A 14,009-nucleotide genomic window follows, 5' to 3' on the forward strand; every position below is an offset into this window, starting at 1 on the left:
GAGGATGGTGGGAGGGGCCTGGTGGTAGAGGTGGTGATGGGGGTTGTAGTTCTCTCAGTCATTGTGATGGTTCTGGGTGTAGCGGTGGGGCTGGTGCTTCTGGGACCCCAGGCGTGTGTAACCGGCTGCCTGGTGGGGTGTCTCTTGGGCGGGTAGACACGCCGGTATTTAGGGGGTGGTCCCGGACGTCGTCGGAGGCCTGCGCTTGGGCAGCTCAGCAGGGCACATAGAGACTTGGAGCGAGGCATGGTTTCTATGTCACACTTTCGTTTGGGTGCGGTCAGGCAGGTGACCGTCCGGGAGCGCACGCTGCCACCACATGTTACTGGGCACTGAGAGGGAGAAAGATTAAATAGGTCATTAACAGAACAAGGAGAGAGAGAGAGACAGAGTAAGAGAGCGAGAGTGAGAGTGTGTGTGTGAGAGAGAGAGAGAGAGAGAGAGAGAGAGAGAGAGAGAGAGAGAGAGAGAGAGAGAGAGAGAGAGAGAGAGAGAGAGGTTTACAAAACAGGCAGGATAGGGAAGCTAGAGAGGAGAATGGATCGAGGCATGTACAGAAACACAGGAAGAGACAGGGTGGGAGAGAGGGAGAGAAAGTTTGAGAATAGAACTGTACCGCGCTCCAGCTGCCCACGGCCCAGTCGGGTCCACAGGGCAGGTCTCTGTTGCAGGGCACCACAGGTTTGGGTTTGAGCAGCTGTTTACAGTCCCCAGGGTGGAGGACCCTCTCCTCCCCTGCCACCGTGCGAACACACATCACTGTGCGCTTCCTCACCCCTTCTGAACCACAGGTGGCAGAGCACAGCTGCCAGCCCCCCACCCACCACCTACCCAGGGGGAGAGGGGACAGAGTATGAGATAGGAGTCCTGAACAAACATGTATTCTGCACATATTATTTTCAGAAGCAAATCAGACTAAAAACAACCGTGCTAACAGTTAGAACAGACAGTAATAACACCAGAGACAGCGGTAATAATGTAGTACTACAGTAGAAATAAGACAGGTGTTATAGAGTGGTTGTCTTAGCAATGGGGACCCTATGGAACCTGGCGGGGCACTCCATGTTCTTGCACTTGCGGTGTCTGTCCTCCGGGCGGCTCTCTGGGTCACACAGAGACTCATCTACCACACCCACCTCCAGCTCAAAACACCTGACAGGCTGCTGCTGCTCACCTGCATGGCACAGAACACAGGGAATGTTTCTGTCTGAATAATCACACTGTAGGTTAGAACTATCGATACTGCTTAACTCTCTGAGTTGAAATGCAATCATCGTCCATATCATCAGAATCCAAAATCTACAACTCTTAATATCTGACAAGTTAACACACGAACTACAAATATTCTACACATGGAGTATGGTCGTCCTACCAAAGCTGAATATGAATTTAAGAGCTAAGGGGGAAAGCATATCATTAGTTGTTTAAAAGACAACCACTCACCTAGCCCACATGTGGTGCTGCAGTCTGTCCAGGCCCCATGCCTCCACCTGTACTCCGACTTGATTACCTCATTTCCTGTCTGGCGACTCCTCTTGATGGTGTACTCGTACTTTATACCTGGGTTCTTCTCCTGGTAAAGCAACTGAACAACAGGAAACACACTCAGCTGTTAGGGTGTGTGTATGACATCTGAATCCTGATCTGGCTGGTCAATATCTAGCTGGGTGGGTTCATGTGTTTGGTGTGTATAGTTTATATGGTGTGTGTAATTAGATTATGACTGGTTATTTGGTGTGTATAGTTTATATGGTGTGTGTAATTAGATTATGACTGGTTATTTGGTGTGTATAGTTTATATGGTGTGTAATTAGATTATGACTGGTTATTTGGTGTGTATAGTTTATATGGTGTGTGTAATTAGATTATGACTGGTTATTTGGTGTGTATAGTTTATATGGTGTGTGTAATTAGATTATGACTGGTTATTTGGTGGGTATAGTTTATATGGTGTGTAATTAGATTATGACTGGTTATTTGGTGGGTATAGTTTATATGGTGTGTAATTAGATTATGACTGGTTATTTGGTGTGTATAGTTTATATGGTGTGTGTAATTAGATTATGACTGGTTATTTGGTGTGTATAGTTTATATGGTGTGTAATTAGATTATGACTGGTTATTTGGTGGGTATAGTTTATATGGTGTGTGTAATTAGATTATGACTGGTTATTTGGTGGGTATAGTTTATATGGTGTGTAATTAGATTATGACTGGTTATTTGGTGGGTATAGTTTATATGGTGTGTAATTAGATTATGACTGGTTATTTGGTGTGTATAGTTTATATGGTGTGTGTAATTAGATTATGACTGGTTATTTGGTGTGTATAGTTTATATGGTGTGTAATTAGATTATGACTGGTTATTTGGTGTGTATAGTTTATATGGTGTGTAATTAGATTATGACTGGTTATTTGGTGTGTATAGTGTATATGGTGTGTAATTAGATTATGGACTGGTTATTTGGTGTGTATAGTTTATCTGTGTGTAATTAGATTATGACTGGTTATTTGGTGTGTATAGTTTATATGGTGTGTGTAATAGATTATGATGGTTATTTGGTGTGTATAGTTTATATGGTGTGTAATTAGATTATGACTGGTATTTGGTGTGTTAGTTATATGGTGTGTAATTAGATTATGACTGGTTATTTGGTTGTGTATAGTTTATTATGGTGTGTAATTAGATTATGACTGGTTATTGGTGTGTATAGTTTATATGGTGTGTGTAATTAGATTATGACTGGTTATTGGTGGGTATAGTTTATATGGTGTGTAATTAGATAGGACGGTTATTGGTGGGTATAGTTTATATGGTGTGTAATTAGATTATGACTGGTTATTTGGTGTGTATAGTTTATATGGTGTGTGTAATTAGATTATGACTGGTTATTTGGTGTGTATAGTTTATATGGTGTGTAATTAGATTATGACTGGTTATTTGGTGGGTATAGTTTATATGGTGTGTGTAATTAGATTATGACTGGTTATTTGGTGGGTATAGTTTATATGGTGTGTAATTAGATTATGACTGGTTATTTGGTGGGTATAGTTTATATGGTGTGTAATTAGATTATGACTGGTTATTTGGTGTGTATAGTTTATATGGTGTGTGTAATAGATTATGACTGGTTATTTGGTGTGTATAGTTTATATGGTGTGTAATTAGATTATGACTGGTTATTTGGTGGGTATAGTTTATATGGTGTGTGTAATTAGATTATGACTGGTTATTTGGTGTGTATAGTTTATATGGTGTGTAATTAGATTATGACTGGTTATTTGGTGTGTATAGTTTATATGGTGTGTAATTAGATTATGACTGGTTATTTGGTGTGTATAGTTTATATGGTGTGTAATTAGATTATGACTGGTTATTTGGTGTGTATAGTTTATATGGTGTGTGTAATTAGATTATGACTGGTTATTTGGTGTGTATAGTTTATATGGTGTGTAATTAGATTATGACTGGTTATTTGGTGTGTATAGTTTAAACGGTGTGTGTACCTGGATCATGACTGGTTGTTTGGTGGGTCCAGAGGAGGTAAGGTTCTCCAGGTTCCCACTGCGTTCATAGTAGAAGGTGGCTCCGCCTGCCTTGTACTCCCCGTTCCATTGGATGATGTACTGGCCATTCAGGAAGTACTCCTCTGACATCTGACCCCGCAGAGCCAGGAAGTTCCCCGCCTCCTCCACTTCCTGGACAACAATGTCACGAGCCCCCTCTGGGATCACTCCCACATCCACGTAGCCTGAGACAGGAGGATGGAGGAAAAGGGGAATCAGCTGTGTTAGTGCTGGGTTGGAACAAAAGCCTGCAAACCCATGGGTCCCTGGGACCAAAAAACAGAAAGTATTCATACTCCTTGACTTATTCCACATTTTGCTGTGTACTGCCTGACTTCAAAATGTATTACAGTAAATTGATTATTTTTCACACCCATCTACATACAATACCCCATAATGACAAAGTGAAAACATGTTTTAGACATGTTTGGACATTTATTGAAAATGAAATACAGAAATATCTCATTTCCATACAGTAAGTATTTACAATAGATGTTAAAATCACCTTTAGTAGCAATTACAGCGGGAAGTATTTCTGGGTAAAAGTCTCTAAGAGATTTGCACTCCTGGATTGCACACTATTTGCAAATATATATATTTTTTACATTCTTCAAGATCTGTCAAGTTGGTTGTTGATCATTTGCAGATAGCCATTTGCAAGTCTTGCCATAGACTATCAAGCAGATTTAAGTTAAAACTGTAACTAGGCCACTCAGGAACATTCAATATCGTCATGGTAAGCAACTTGTGTTTTAGGTTATTGTCCTGCTGAAAGGGAAATTTGTCTCCCAGTGTCTTTTGGAAAGCAGACTGAACCCGGTTTTACTCTAGGATTTTTCCTGTGCTTAGCTCTATTCCGACCCTGCCAAGCCGCACTGCTTACTTAACCCGGAAGCCAGCCGCACCAATGTGTCGGAGGAAACACTGTACAGCTGGCGAGAGAGGTCAGCTTGCGGGAACCTGGACTGCCACAAGGAGTCGCTAGAGCGCAATGGGACAAGGAAATCCCGGCCGGCCAAACCCTCCCCTAACCTGGACAATGCTGGGCCAATTGTGCGCCGCCCATGGGTCTCCCGGTCACGGCCGGCTGTGACACAGCCTGGGATCAAACCCAGGTCTGTAGTGACGCCTCAAGCACTGCGATGCAGTGCCTTAGATCGTTGCGCCACCCGGGAGGCCCAACTTTTCATGCTTAAAGGGACGTTCAATGTCTGCTTTTTTTTCACCCATCAACCGATAGGTGCCATTATTTGGGAGGTATTTTAAAACCTCCCTGGTCTTTGTGGTTGAATCTGTGACAGACCTTACAGATAATTGTATGTGTGGGGTACAGAGATGAGGTAGTGATTCAAAAATCATGTTAAACACTATTATTGCACACAGAGTGAGTCCATGCAACTTATTATGTGACTTGTTAAGCAAATTTTCACTCCTGAACTTGTTTAGGCTTGACATAACAAATGGTATGAAATCTTATTGACTGAAGACATTTAAGATTGTCATTGTTAATTAAATAATTTACAAAATCTTGAAAAACATAATTCCACGTAGACATTATGGGATATTGTCTGTAGACCGGTGACTAAAACAAATCTACATTTAATCACTATAAAATTCAGGCTGTAACACAACGAAATGTGGAAAAAGTCAATGAGTGGTAATACTTTCTGAAGGGATGTAATCATAAACCTACTCCTGAAATTGTAGCAAAGCTAGAAGCAATGAAATGCAAGCAAAGGAATGATGAAGACACTGTTAAACAATCAAAACATAATTCATGGTTGCAGGCCGCGGCGTGGGAGAGGCCAGAGCTTATAGAGAGGCCACCATGGCAGCCAGACTCTTTGTGATGTTTAATAGAGGGTGTGTGTCTGTTAGGTGGCGGGGGTGGGCTAACCCCGTCTCTGTGTGGGGGGGGCACTGCTCTGGCTGTGCCTCAGTTTTTTAATAGTGTGTGGATGGGTGGGGGAGGTGTTGTTGTGTGTCTGTTTGTGAGGGTAAGTCAAACATGGTACTGTAATGGATCTTCCTACTACCTGCCACCAGTTCCAAATGGATCCCCATTCTCTTGCCCATGCTACAGAACTTCTGATAGGATTGGATAGCTAGCAGTGGTAACTTACCCCCTGATTGGCTAGGTGGTATTGTGTGCCATACTGCTTATATCTGATGCCTGATGTCTCCTTTCATCGACACTATAACTGTCTGGGGGTAGAGTCTAGAACTGTCTGGGGTAGAGTCTAGAACTGTCTGGGGGTAGAGTCTAGAACTCTCTGGGGTAGAGTCTAGAACTGTCTGGGGTAGAGTCTAGAACTGTCTGGGGTAGAGTCTAGAACTGTCTGGGGGTAGAGTCTAGAACTGTCTGGGGGTAGAGTCTAGAACTGTCTGGGGTAGAGTCTAGAACTGTCTGGGGTAGAGTCTAGAACTGTCTGAGGGTAGAGTCTAGAACTGTCTGGGGTAGAGTCTAGAACTGTCTGGGGTAGAGTCTAGAACTGTCTGGGTAGAGTCTAGAACTGTCTGAGGGTAGAGTCTAGAACTGTCTGGGGTAGAGTCTATAACTGTTTGGGGGTAGAGTCTAAAACTGTCTGGGGTAGAGTCTAGAACTCTCTGGGGTAGAGTCTAGAACTGTCTGGGGTAGAGTCTAGAACTGTCTGGGGTAGAGTCTAGAACTGTCTGAGGGTAGAGTCTAGAACTGTCTGGGGTAGAGTCTATAACTGTTTGGGGGTAGAGTCTAAAACTGTCTGGGGTAGAGTCTAGAACTCTCTGGGGTAGAGTCTAGAACTGTCTGGGGTAGAGTCTAGAACTGTCTGAGGGTAGAGTCTAAAACTGTCTGGGGTAGAGCCTAGAACTGTCTGGGGGTAGAGTCTAGAACTGTCTGGGGTAGAGTCTAGAACTGTCTGGGGGTAGAGTCTAGAACTGTCTGGGGGTAGAGTCTAGAACTGTCTGGGGTAGAGTCTAGAACTGTCTGGAGGTATGGTCTAGAGTCTAGAACTGTCTGGAGGTATGGTTTAGAGGATAGAACTGTCTGGAGGTATGGTCTAGGGGCTATAACTCTCTGGGGTAGGATCTAGGGGCTATAACTCTCTGGGGTAGGGTCTAGGGGCTATAACTCTCTGGGGTAGGGTCTAGGGGCTATAACTCTCTGGGGTAGGGTCTAGGGGCTATAACTCTCTGGGGTAGGGTCTAGGGGCTATAACTCTCTGGGGTAGGGTCTATGGGCTATAACTCTCTGGGGTAGAGTTTAGGGGATAGAATGGTATGGGGGTAGGGTCTAGGGGCTAGACTTGTCTGGAGGTAAGGTCTAGGGGCTATAACTGTCTAGGGTAGGGTCTATGGGCTATAACTCTCTGGGGTAGAGTTTAGGGGATAGAATGGTATGGGGGTAGGGTCTAGGGGCTAGACTTGTCTGGGGTAGGGTCTAGGGGCTATAACTCTGTGGGGGTAGGGTCTAGGGTCTAGAATGGTCTGGGGTAGGGTCTAGGGTCTAGAATGGTCTGGGGTAGGGTCTAGGGGCTATAACTCTCTGGGGGTAGGGTCTAGGGTCTAGAATGGTCTGGGATAGGGTCTAGGGTCTAGAATGGTCTGGGGTAGGGTCTAGGGACTAGATTTGTCTGGGGGTAGGGTCTAGGGGCTATAACTGTCTGGGGGTAGGGTCTAGGGGCTATAACTGTCTGGGGGTAGGGTCTAGGGGCTATAACTGTCTGGGGTAGGGTCTAGGGGCTATAACTGTCTGGGGGTAGGGGCTAGGGGCTAGAATGGTCTGGTGGTAGGGTCTAGGGGCTAGAATGGTCTGGGGGTGGGGTCTGGGGTCTAGAATGGTCTGGGGTAGGGTCTAGGGGCTATAACTGTCTGGGGTAGGGTCTAGGGTCTAGAATGGTCTGGGGTAGGGTCTAGGGGCTATAACTCTCTGGGGGTAGGGTCTAGGGGCTATAACTGTCTGGGGGTAGGGTCTAGGGGCTATAACTCTCTGGGGGTAGGGTCTAGGGTCTAGAATGGTCTGGGGTAGGGTCTAGGGTCTAGAATGGTCTGGGGTAGGGTCTAGGGACTAGATTTGTCTGGGGGTAGGGTCTAGGGGCTATAACTGTCTGGGGTAGGGTCTAGGGGCTATAACTGTCTGGGGGTAGGGTCTAGGGTCTAGAATGGTCTGTGGGTAGGGTCTAGGGGCTAGAATGGTCTGGGGGTAGGGTCTAGGGTCTAGAATGGTCTGGGGGTAGGGTCTAGGGGCTATACCTGTCTGGGGTAGGGTCTAGGGGCTATAACTGTCTGGGGGTAGGGGCTAGGGGCTAGAATGGTCTGGTGGTAGGGTCTAGGGGCTATAACTGTCTGGGGTAGGGTCTAGGGTCTAGAATGGTCTGGGGTAGGGTCTAGGGGCTATAACTCTCTGGGGGTAGGGTCTAGGGTCTAGAATGGTCTGGGGTAGGGTCTAGGGGCTATAACTGTCTGGGGGTAGGGGCTAGGGGCTATAACTGTCTGGGGTAGGGTCTAGGGGCTAGAATGGTCTGGGGTAGGGTCTAGGGTCTAGAATGGTCTGGGGTAGGGGCTAGGGGCTATAACTGTCTGGGGGTAGGGGCTAGGGGCTAGAATGGTCTGGGGGTAGGGGCTAGGGGCTAGAATGATCTGGGGGTAGGGTCTAGGGGCTATAACTGTCTGGGGGTAGGGGCTAGGGGCTATAACTGTCTGGGGGTAGGGGCTAGGGGCTATAACTGTCTGGGGGTAGGGGCTAGGGGCTAGAATGGTATGGGGGTAGGGGCTAGGGGCTAGAATGATCTGGGGGTAGGGTCTAGGGGCTATAACTGTCTGGGGGTAGGGTCTAGGGGCTATAACTGTCTGGGGTAGGGTCTAGGGGCTATAACTGTCTGGGGGTAGGGTCTAGGGGCTATAACTGTCTGGGGGTAGGGTCTAGGGGCTATAACTCTCTGGGGGTAGGGTCTAGGGGCTATAACTGTCTGGGGGTAGGGTCTAGGGGCTATAACTGTCTGGGGTAGGGTCTAGGGGCTATAACTGTCTGGGGGTAGGGTCTAGGGGCTATAACTGTCTGGGGGTAGGGTCTAGGGGCTATAACTCTCTGGGGGTAGGGTCTAGGGGCTATAACTGTCTGGGGGTAGGGTCTAGGGGCTAGAATGATCTGGGGGTAGGGTCTAGGGGCTATAACTGTCTGGGGTAGGGTCTAGGGGTCAGTTGGGGTTTGGGCCCTCCAAAGTGATGAGTGGAGTTATATTCCAGGTTTGAATGCAACATCAATGTAATATGTGAGTAAGAGCTTCTTGGAGATTTCTAGTAAACTACAGTACTTTCCTGTTCTGTACTTTGACAACTGCTGATGTAAAAAGGTCTCTCTCTCTGGCTGTGAGGTCGCTGAGTTCACCAGTGAGTCATTCTTGCAAAAACACAGTTGTACTGGAGATACAGCAAAGACAGCAAGACAAGTAGCTGTGTACACACACACACACACACACACACACACACACACACACACACACACACACACACACACACACACACACACACACACACACACACACACAAATATGCGGTCTGCAGCCAAAGACAGCAGGACAAATAGCTGTATACTCCCATACAGAGTGATTCCAGGACAACCACATGGGAACAACACAATTCCATAATCCTTCAGCCAGTGAGATAAGACATTGTGGGAGATGTTTTGGGGGTTCTGGGAGGAGATGAGACTATAGGAAGATATTTATGGAGGGAAGAGGAGACTCACCGAAACCATCCCCGCCATCAAACGTCATCTGGACAGTCTCACATGATGAACCATCGCCCAGACACACTCCACACTGATCCTCTACAGCGTTAGAGTCTATACCATAGTCACAGCCCACCTCCTACAGACACAACACACAGGTCAACATTAGTTTACACACACACACACACACACACACACACACACACACACACACACACACACACACACACACACACACACACACACACACACACACACACAAATAGAGTCACAGGGCACCCCCAGAACCAACATAAGGTAAATATACAAGATCATCAGATCAGAGATAAACAGAGATACACAGAGATACACAGAGACACACAGAGACACACAGAGATACACAGAGACACACAGAGACACACAGAGATACACAGAGACACACAGAGACACACAGAGATACACAGAGATACACAGAGACACACAGAGATACACAGTGACACACAGAGATACACAGAGACACACAGAGATACACAATGACACACAGAGATACACAGAGATACACAGAGATACACAGTGACACACAGAGATACACAGAGAAACACAGAGATACACAGAGACACACAGAGACACATAGAGATACACAGAGACACACAGATATAGACAGATATATACAGAGATTGACAGAGATACACAGTGACACACAGAGATACACAGAGATACACAGAGACACACAGATATAGACAGATATATACAGAGATAGACAGAGATACACAGAGACACACAGAGATACACAGAGATACACAGAGACACACAGATATATACAGAGATAGACAGAGATAGACAGAGACACACAGATATAGACAGAGATAGACAGAGATAGACAGAGATACACAGAGACACACAGATATAGACAGATATATACAGAGATAGACAGAGACACACAGATATAGACAGAGATAGACAGAGATAGACAGAGACACACAGATATATACAGATATAGACAGAGATAGACAGGAGAAAACAAACAGATTCACTCTGTCTTAACTCCAACAGGCAGAGCTTATATCTTAGATTCATCTTAGGCCACAGGGTGTGTGTCTGTTAGGTGGCTCTCTCCTCGCAGAGACCTGACTAATACTGACTTTCCCCTGCCTCCCTCGCTACCTCCCTCCCTCCCCCTCCTCTCTCTCTCTCTCTCTCTCTACCTTGCACACTCCATTGACACAGATGCTCCTGGAGTTGTTGTTCATGAAGCAGGGAGTTCCGTCTGTCACAGCATCCAGCATCTTCTCAGAGAAATGTTCACTCACTGGACGACAGTGCAGCTCGCACGGACTCGCTGGGAACCCAGGGAAGAGATGGAACCAGAGATGGAGGGGGGATGAGAGTGGGAGAGGGTCAATAAATGATGGGACACCAGTACAAGTATTGGAAAGTGTAACTTCCTATAGAGTTTTGGGAAAGTATAAGAAATGTATGTATGTTCTGCTAGAGATATATAACCCCAACTCCTGGAATGAGGAGGCGTGTGCATGTATGTAGCACCTTAATTGGGGAGGACGGGTTCATAGTAATGGCTGGAACAGAATCAATGGAATGGCATTGATCACATCAAACACGTGGTTTCCATGTGGTTGATACCACTCAATTGACTCCATTCCAGCCATTATTATGAGCCGTCCTCCCCTCAGCAGCCTCCTGTGCCATCTCGGTGTGTTTACTGTGGTATGTGTGTGTATGCGTGGATTTGTGTGTGTGTGATTTTGGCTCTTACATGGGCTGGCCACAGGGACCCATTCGTACAGTTCGTTCTGGTAGGGTACCGTGTCAAATTCACTACACAGCATCTCTCTGAAGGTAGGTTTGGCTTTTTGACATGGTTTGGTGTTACAGATACGGTAACGCCTCCTCTCACCAGTACAGTACCTCCCACCAAACTCTGGTCTGAAGGAAACAAAGGACCATACATTTTACTCAAAGATGGAACAAGGGGAGGTGAAAGAAGGCGAGTAGAGGGTAAGACAGATGTGGGGTCAGTTCTTACTTGGGGTGGTCACACTCCCTGTCAGCAGACTGCACCCCGGCTCCACAGGTCCTAGAACAGTGAGACCAGCTACTCCACTGTCCCCAGTTCCCATTCACTGTCTCTGGTAGCTTCCCTACGATCACACACTCCCCCGAGATACACCACTGACAGAGAGAACACACACACGGACACACACATGAGTGAGAACATACTACACATCATCGCAAAGTTACCAGTGAAACAGTGCACCACAACACCACAAACACACGTACACAAACACAGCCCCAACCTACCTTCTCAGGGCCACAGCGAGTACCATCTATGGGGGAGTCCAGTTTAGAGCGACAGGACCCATTCACTGAACACCACAGGATCTGGCACACATTCTAGGAGGAAACACACCCAGCCTAAGTAAGTGTCCATCCAGATTCGTGTGTTGTTGTTGTTGTTGTGGTGTGTGTGTGTGTGTGTGTGCGCGCGCGCGTGTTTGTGTGCATGTGTGTGTGTGTGCATGTGTGTGTGTGTGCGCGTACGTGCATGTGCGTGCATGCGCACACGTATGTGTAAGTGGCAGGTAGCCTAGCGGTTACAGCGTTTGGCCTGTAAGCGAAAGGTCGCTGGTTTGAATGCCCAAGGTGAGAAATCTGCCGATGTGCCCATGAGCAAGGCACTTAACCATCATTTGATCCAGGGGTGCTGCACTCGTATGCCTGACCCTGTAAAACAACACATCTCCGCACATATCTGGTGTATGTGACAACATATTTTATTTCTATGCTTTACTCACGTCGATCTCGTGACAGTAGGTGGCATTGGGGCCGTACTGTAGTTGGCATTGGTGCTGTGTGGTGTAGCGAATCCCGAGACGGGCCAGTGGCGTGGTCAGGTCCTTCTTTGAGGGACGGTCGTCCAGACAGAAGCCCCAACCACGACTAGGGGGGAGATAATCACCTCGTTTATGTTAGCATCAAACAACAACACAGAAGAGAGAGAGAGCGAGAGCGAGGGAGAAAGAGAGCGAGAGAGAATGAGCGACAGGGAGAGAAAGAGAAAGAGAGAGAGAGTAAGGAAGAGAGAAAGAGAGAGAGAGTGAGAGTGAGAAACAGAGACAGGGAGAGACAGAGAGAGCGAGGGGGAGAGAGAGAGAGACAGAGAGAAACAGAAACAGAGACAGGGAGAGACAGAGAGAGAGAGCGAGGGAGAGAGAGAGAGCGAGAAATAGAGACAGGGAGAGACAGAGAGAGCGAGGGGGAGAGAGAGAGACAGAGAGAAACAGAAACAGAGACAGGGAGAGAGAGAGAGAGAGCGAGGGAGAGAGAGAGAGCGAGAATAGAGACAGGGAGAGACAGAGAGAGCGAGGGGGAGAGAGAGAGAGACAGAGAGAGAGAAACAGAAACAGAGACAAGGAGAGACAGAGAGAGAACGAGAAAGAGAGAGAGAGAGAAAGTGAGAGCGAGAAAGAGAGACTCACTCTAGGAAGCGTGTGATGTAGTCTTTGGAGCAGGAGGACCAGGTAAGAGGGGAGGTGTCGTACATTAGCTGTCTGGACATGATGAAGGGGTGTCTGCCCACCATCTCACAGTCGTTCCCCTGGCCATCATGGTGGATCCCAAAGCTGAGGAAAACATAGATGAGATGGTCCTTTTGGATTTCATCTATTAAGTAGAAATTGGTAACACACACACACAGCTACAAACCTGTGTCCCAGCTCGTGTGCGATAGTGAAGGCTACAGGTAATCCTGAGTCTTCGTTGATGTTGCAGCTGCGGTGAGGCTGGCACATCCCTGACAGGTGGGACAGACCAAGGGTCTCACATGGCTGATTCAGCCCTGCACAAATGTCCTTCCTGGTGGTAAAACACACACACGCACGCACGCACGCACACACACACACACACACACACACACACACACACACACACACACACACACACACACAGGGACCTCAGCATCATCATATACACAATCCACAGTGGTTAAGTGTAGGGATGTGGGGGTTCAGGAGTGTGTATGGCTGCGTTCTTGCCTGGTGACCAGCACGGCCACGTCATGATGAGCAGGATGTGTGTCACTCTGTGGGTTGAGGTTCTTCTGCCAGGCACAGAAACTGGCCAGACTGGTGTCTGCATGGTGGACGATCTTCAGCCCTTTCTGCAGGAGATACCATGAACATTACCATCGCAGAGGCACAGATAAAGGCAACGAAACACATGGTCTGGAGGCTTGGATGTTACCGTTGTTTTGATATTGTGCACTACTCTTATATGAGTTCTGACAATGCTAGAAGTAAGGAGAGTAAGGGTCTGTATTAGAGGTCGACCGATTAATCGGAATGGCCGATTAATTAGGGCCAATTTCAAGTTTTCATAACAATTGGAAATCGGTGTTTTTGGATGCCGATTTGGCCTATTTTTTTTGTTATTTTACAAGGCAAGTCAGTTAAGAACACATTCTTATTTTCAATGATTGCCTAGGAACGGTGGGTTAACTGCCTTGTTCAGGGGCAGAACAACAGATTTTTACCTTGTCAGCTCGGGGATTCAATCTTGCAACCTTACGGTTAACTAGTCCAACGCTCTAACCACCTGCTTTACATTGCACTCCACGAGGAGCCTGCCTGTTACGCGAATGCAGTAAGAAGCCAAGGTAAGTTGCTAGCTAGCATTAAACTTATCTTATAAAAAACAATCAATCAATCATAATCACTAGTTAACTACACATGGTTGATGA

The 14,009-nt window shown here is 46.7% G+C and overlaps 1 protein-coding gene across 3 annotated transcripts in view; it reads right to left on the reverse strand.

Annotated features, from left to right (window-relative positions):
• The window catches only part of LOC115200418 (A disintegrin and metalloproteinase with thrombospondin motifs 12), a 61,598-nt gene that overhangs the window by 14,874 nt on the left and 32,715 nt on the right, over positions 1-14,009 (reverse strand). For 2 of the 3 annotated variants that reach the window (XM_029763480.1, XM_029763482.1), the window contains 14 exons: positions 13,306-13,430; positions 12,977-13,126; positions 12,751-12,894; positions 12,067-12,211; positions 11,573-11,665; positions 11,298-11,443; positions 11,028-11,197; positions 10,459-10,592; positions 9,293-9,413; positions 3,508-3,752; positions 1,444-1,585; positions 1,048-1,174; positions 617-827; positions 1-332 (listed from right to left, as the gene is read on the reverse strand). The exon at positions 1-332 is cut by the window's left edge and continues 970 nt beyond it. In XM_029763480.1, the coding sequence (XP_029619340.1) occupies positions 1-332; positions 617-827; positions 1,048-1,174; positions 1,444-1,585; positions 3,508-3,752; positions 9,293-9,413; positions 10,459-10,592; positions 11,028-11,197; positions 11,298-11,443; positions 11,573-11,665; positions 12,067-12,211; positions 12,751-12,894; positions 12,977-13,126; positions 13,306-13,430 (2,285 nt within the window). Of the gene's footprint in view, positions 333-616; positions 828-1,047; positions 1,175-1,443; positions 1,586-3,507; positions 3,753-9,292; positions 9,414-10,458; positions 10,593-11,027; positions 11,198-11,297; positions 11,444-11,572; positions 11,666-12,066; positions 12,212-12,750; positions 12,895-12,976; positions 13,130-13,305; positions 13,431-14,009 lie in introns of all 3 variants that reach the window. The other variant, XM_029763481.1, reaches the window with a different exon arrangement.

The sequence above is a fragment of the Salmo trutta genome, chromosome 9 (genome assembly GCF_901001165.1).
Source record: "Salmo trutta chromosome 9, fSalTru1.1, whole genome shotgun sequence".
NCBI lineage: Eukaryota > Metazoa > Chordata > Actinopteri > Salmoniformes > Salmonidae > Salmo > Salmo trutta.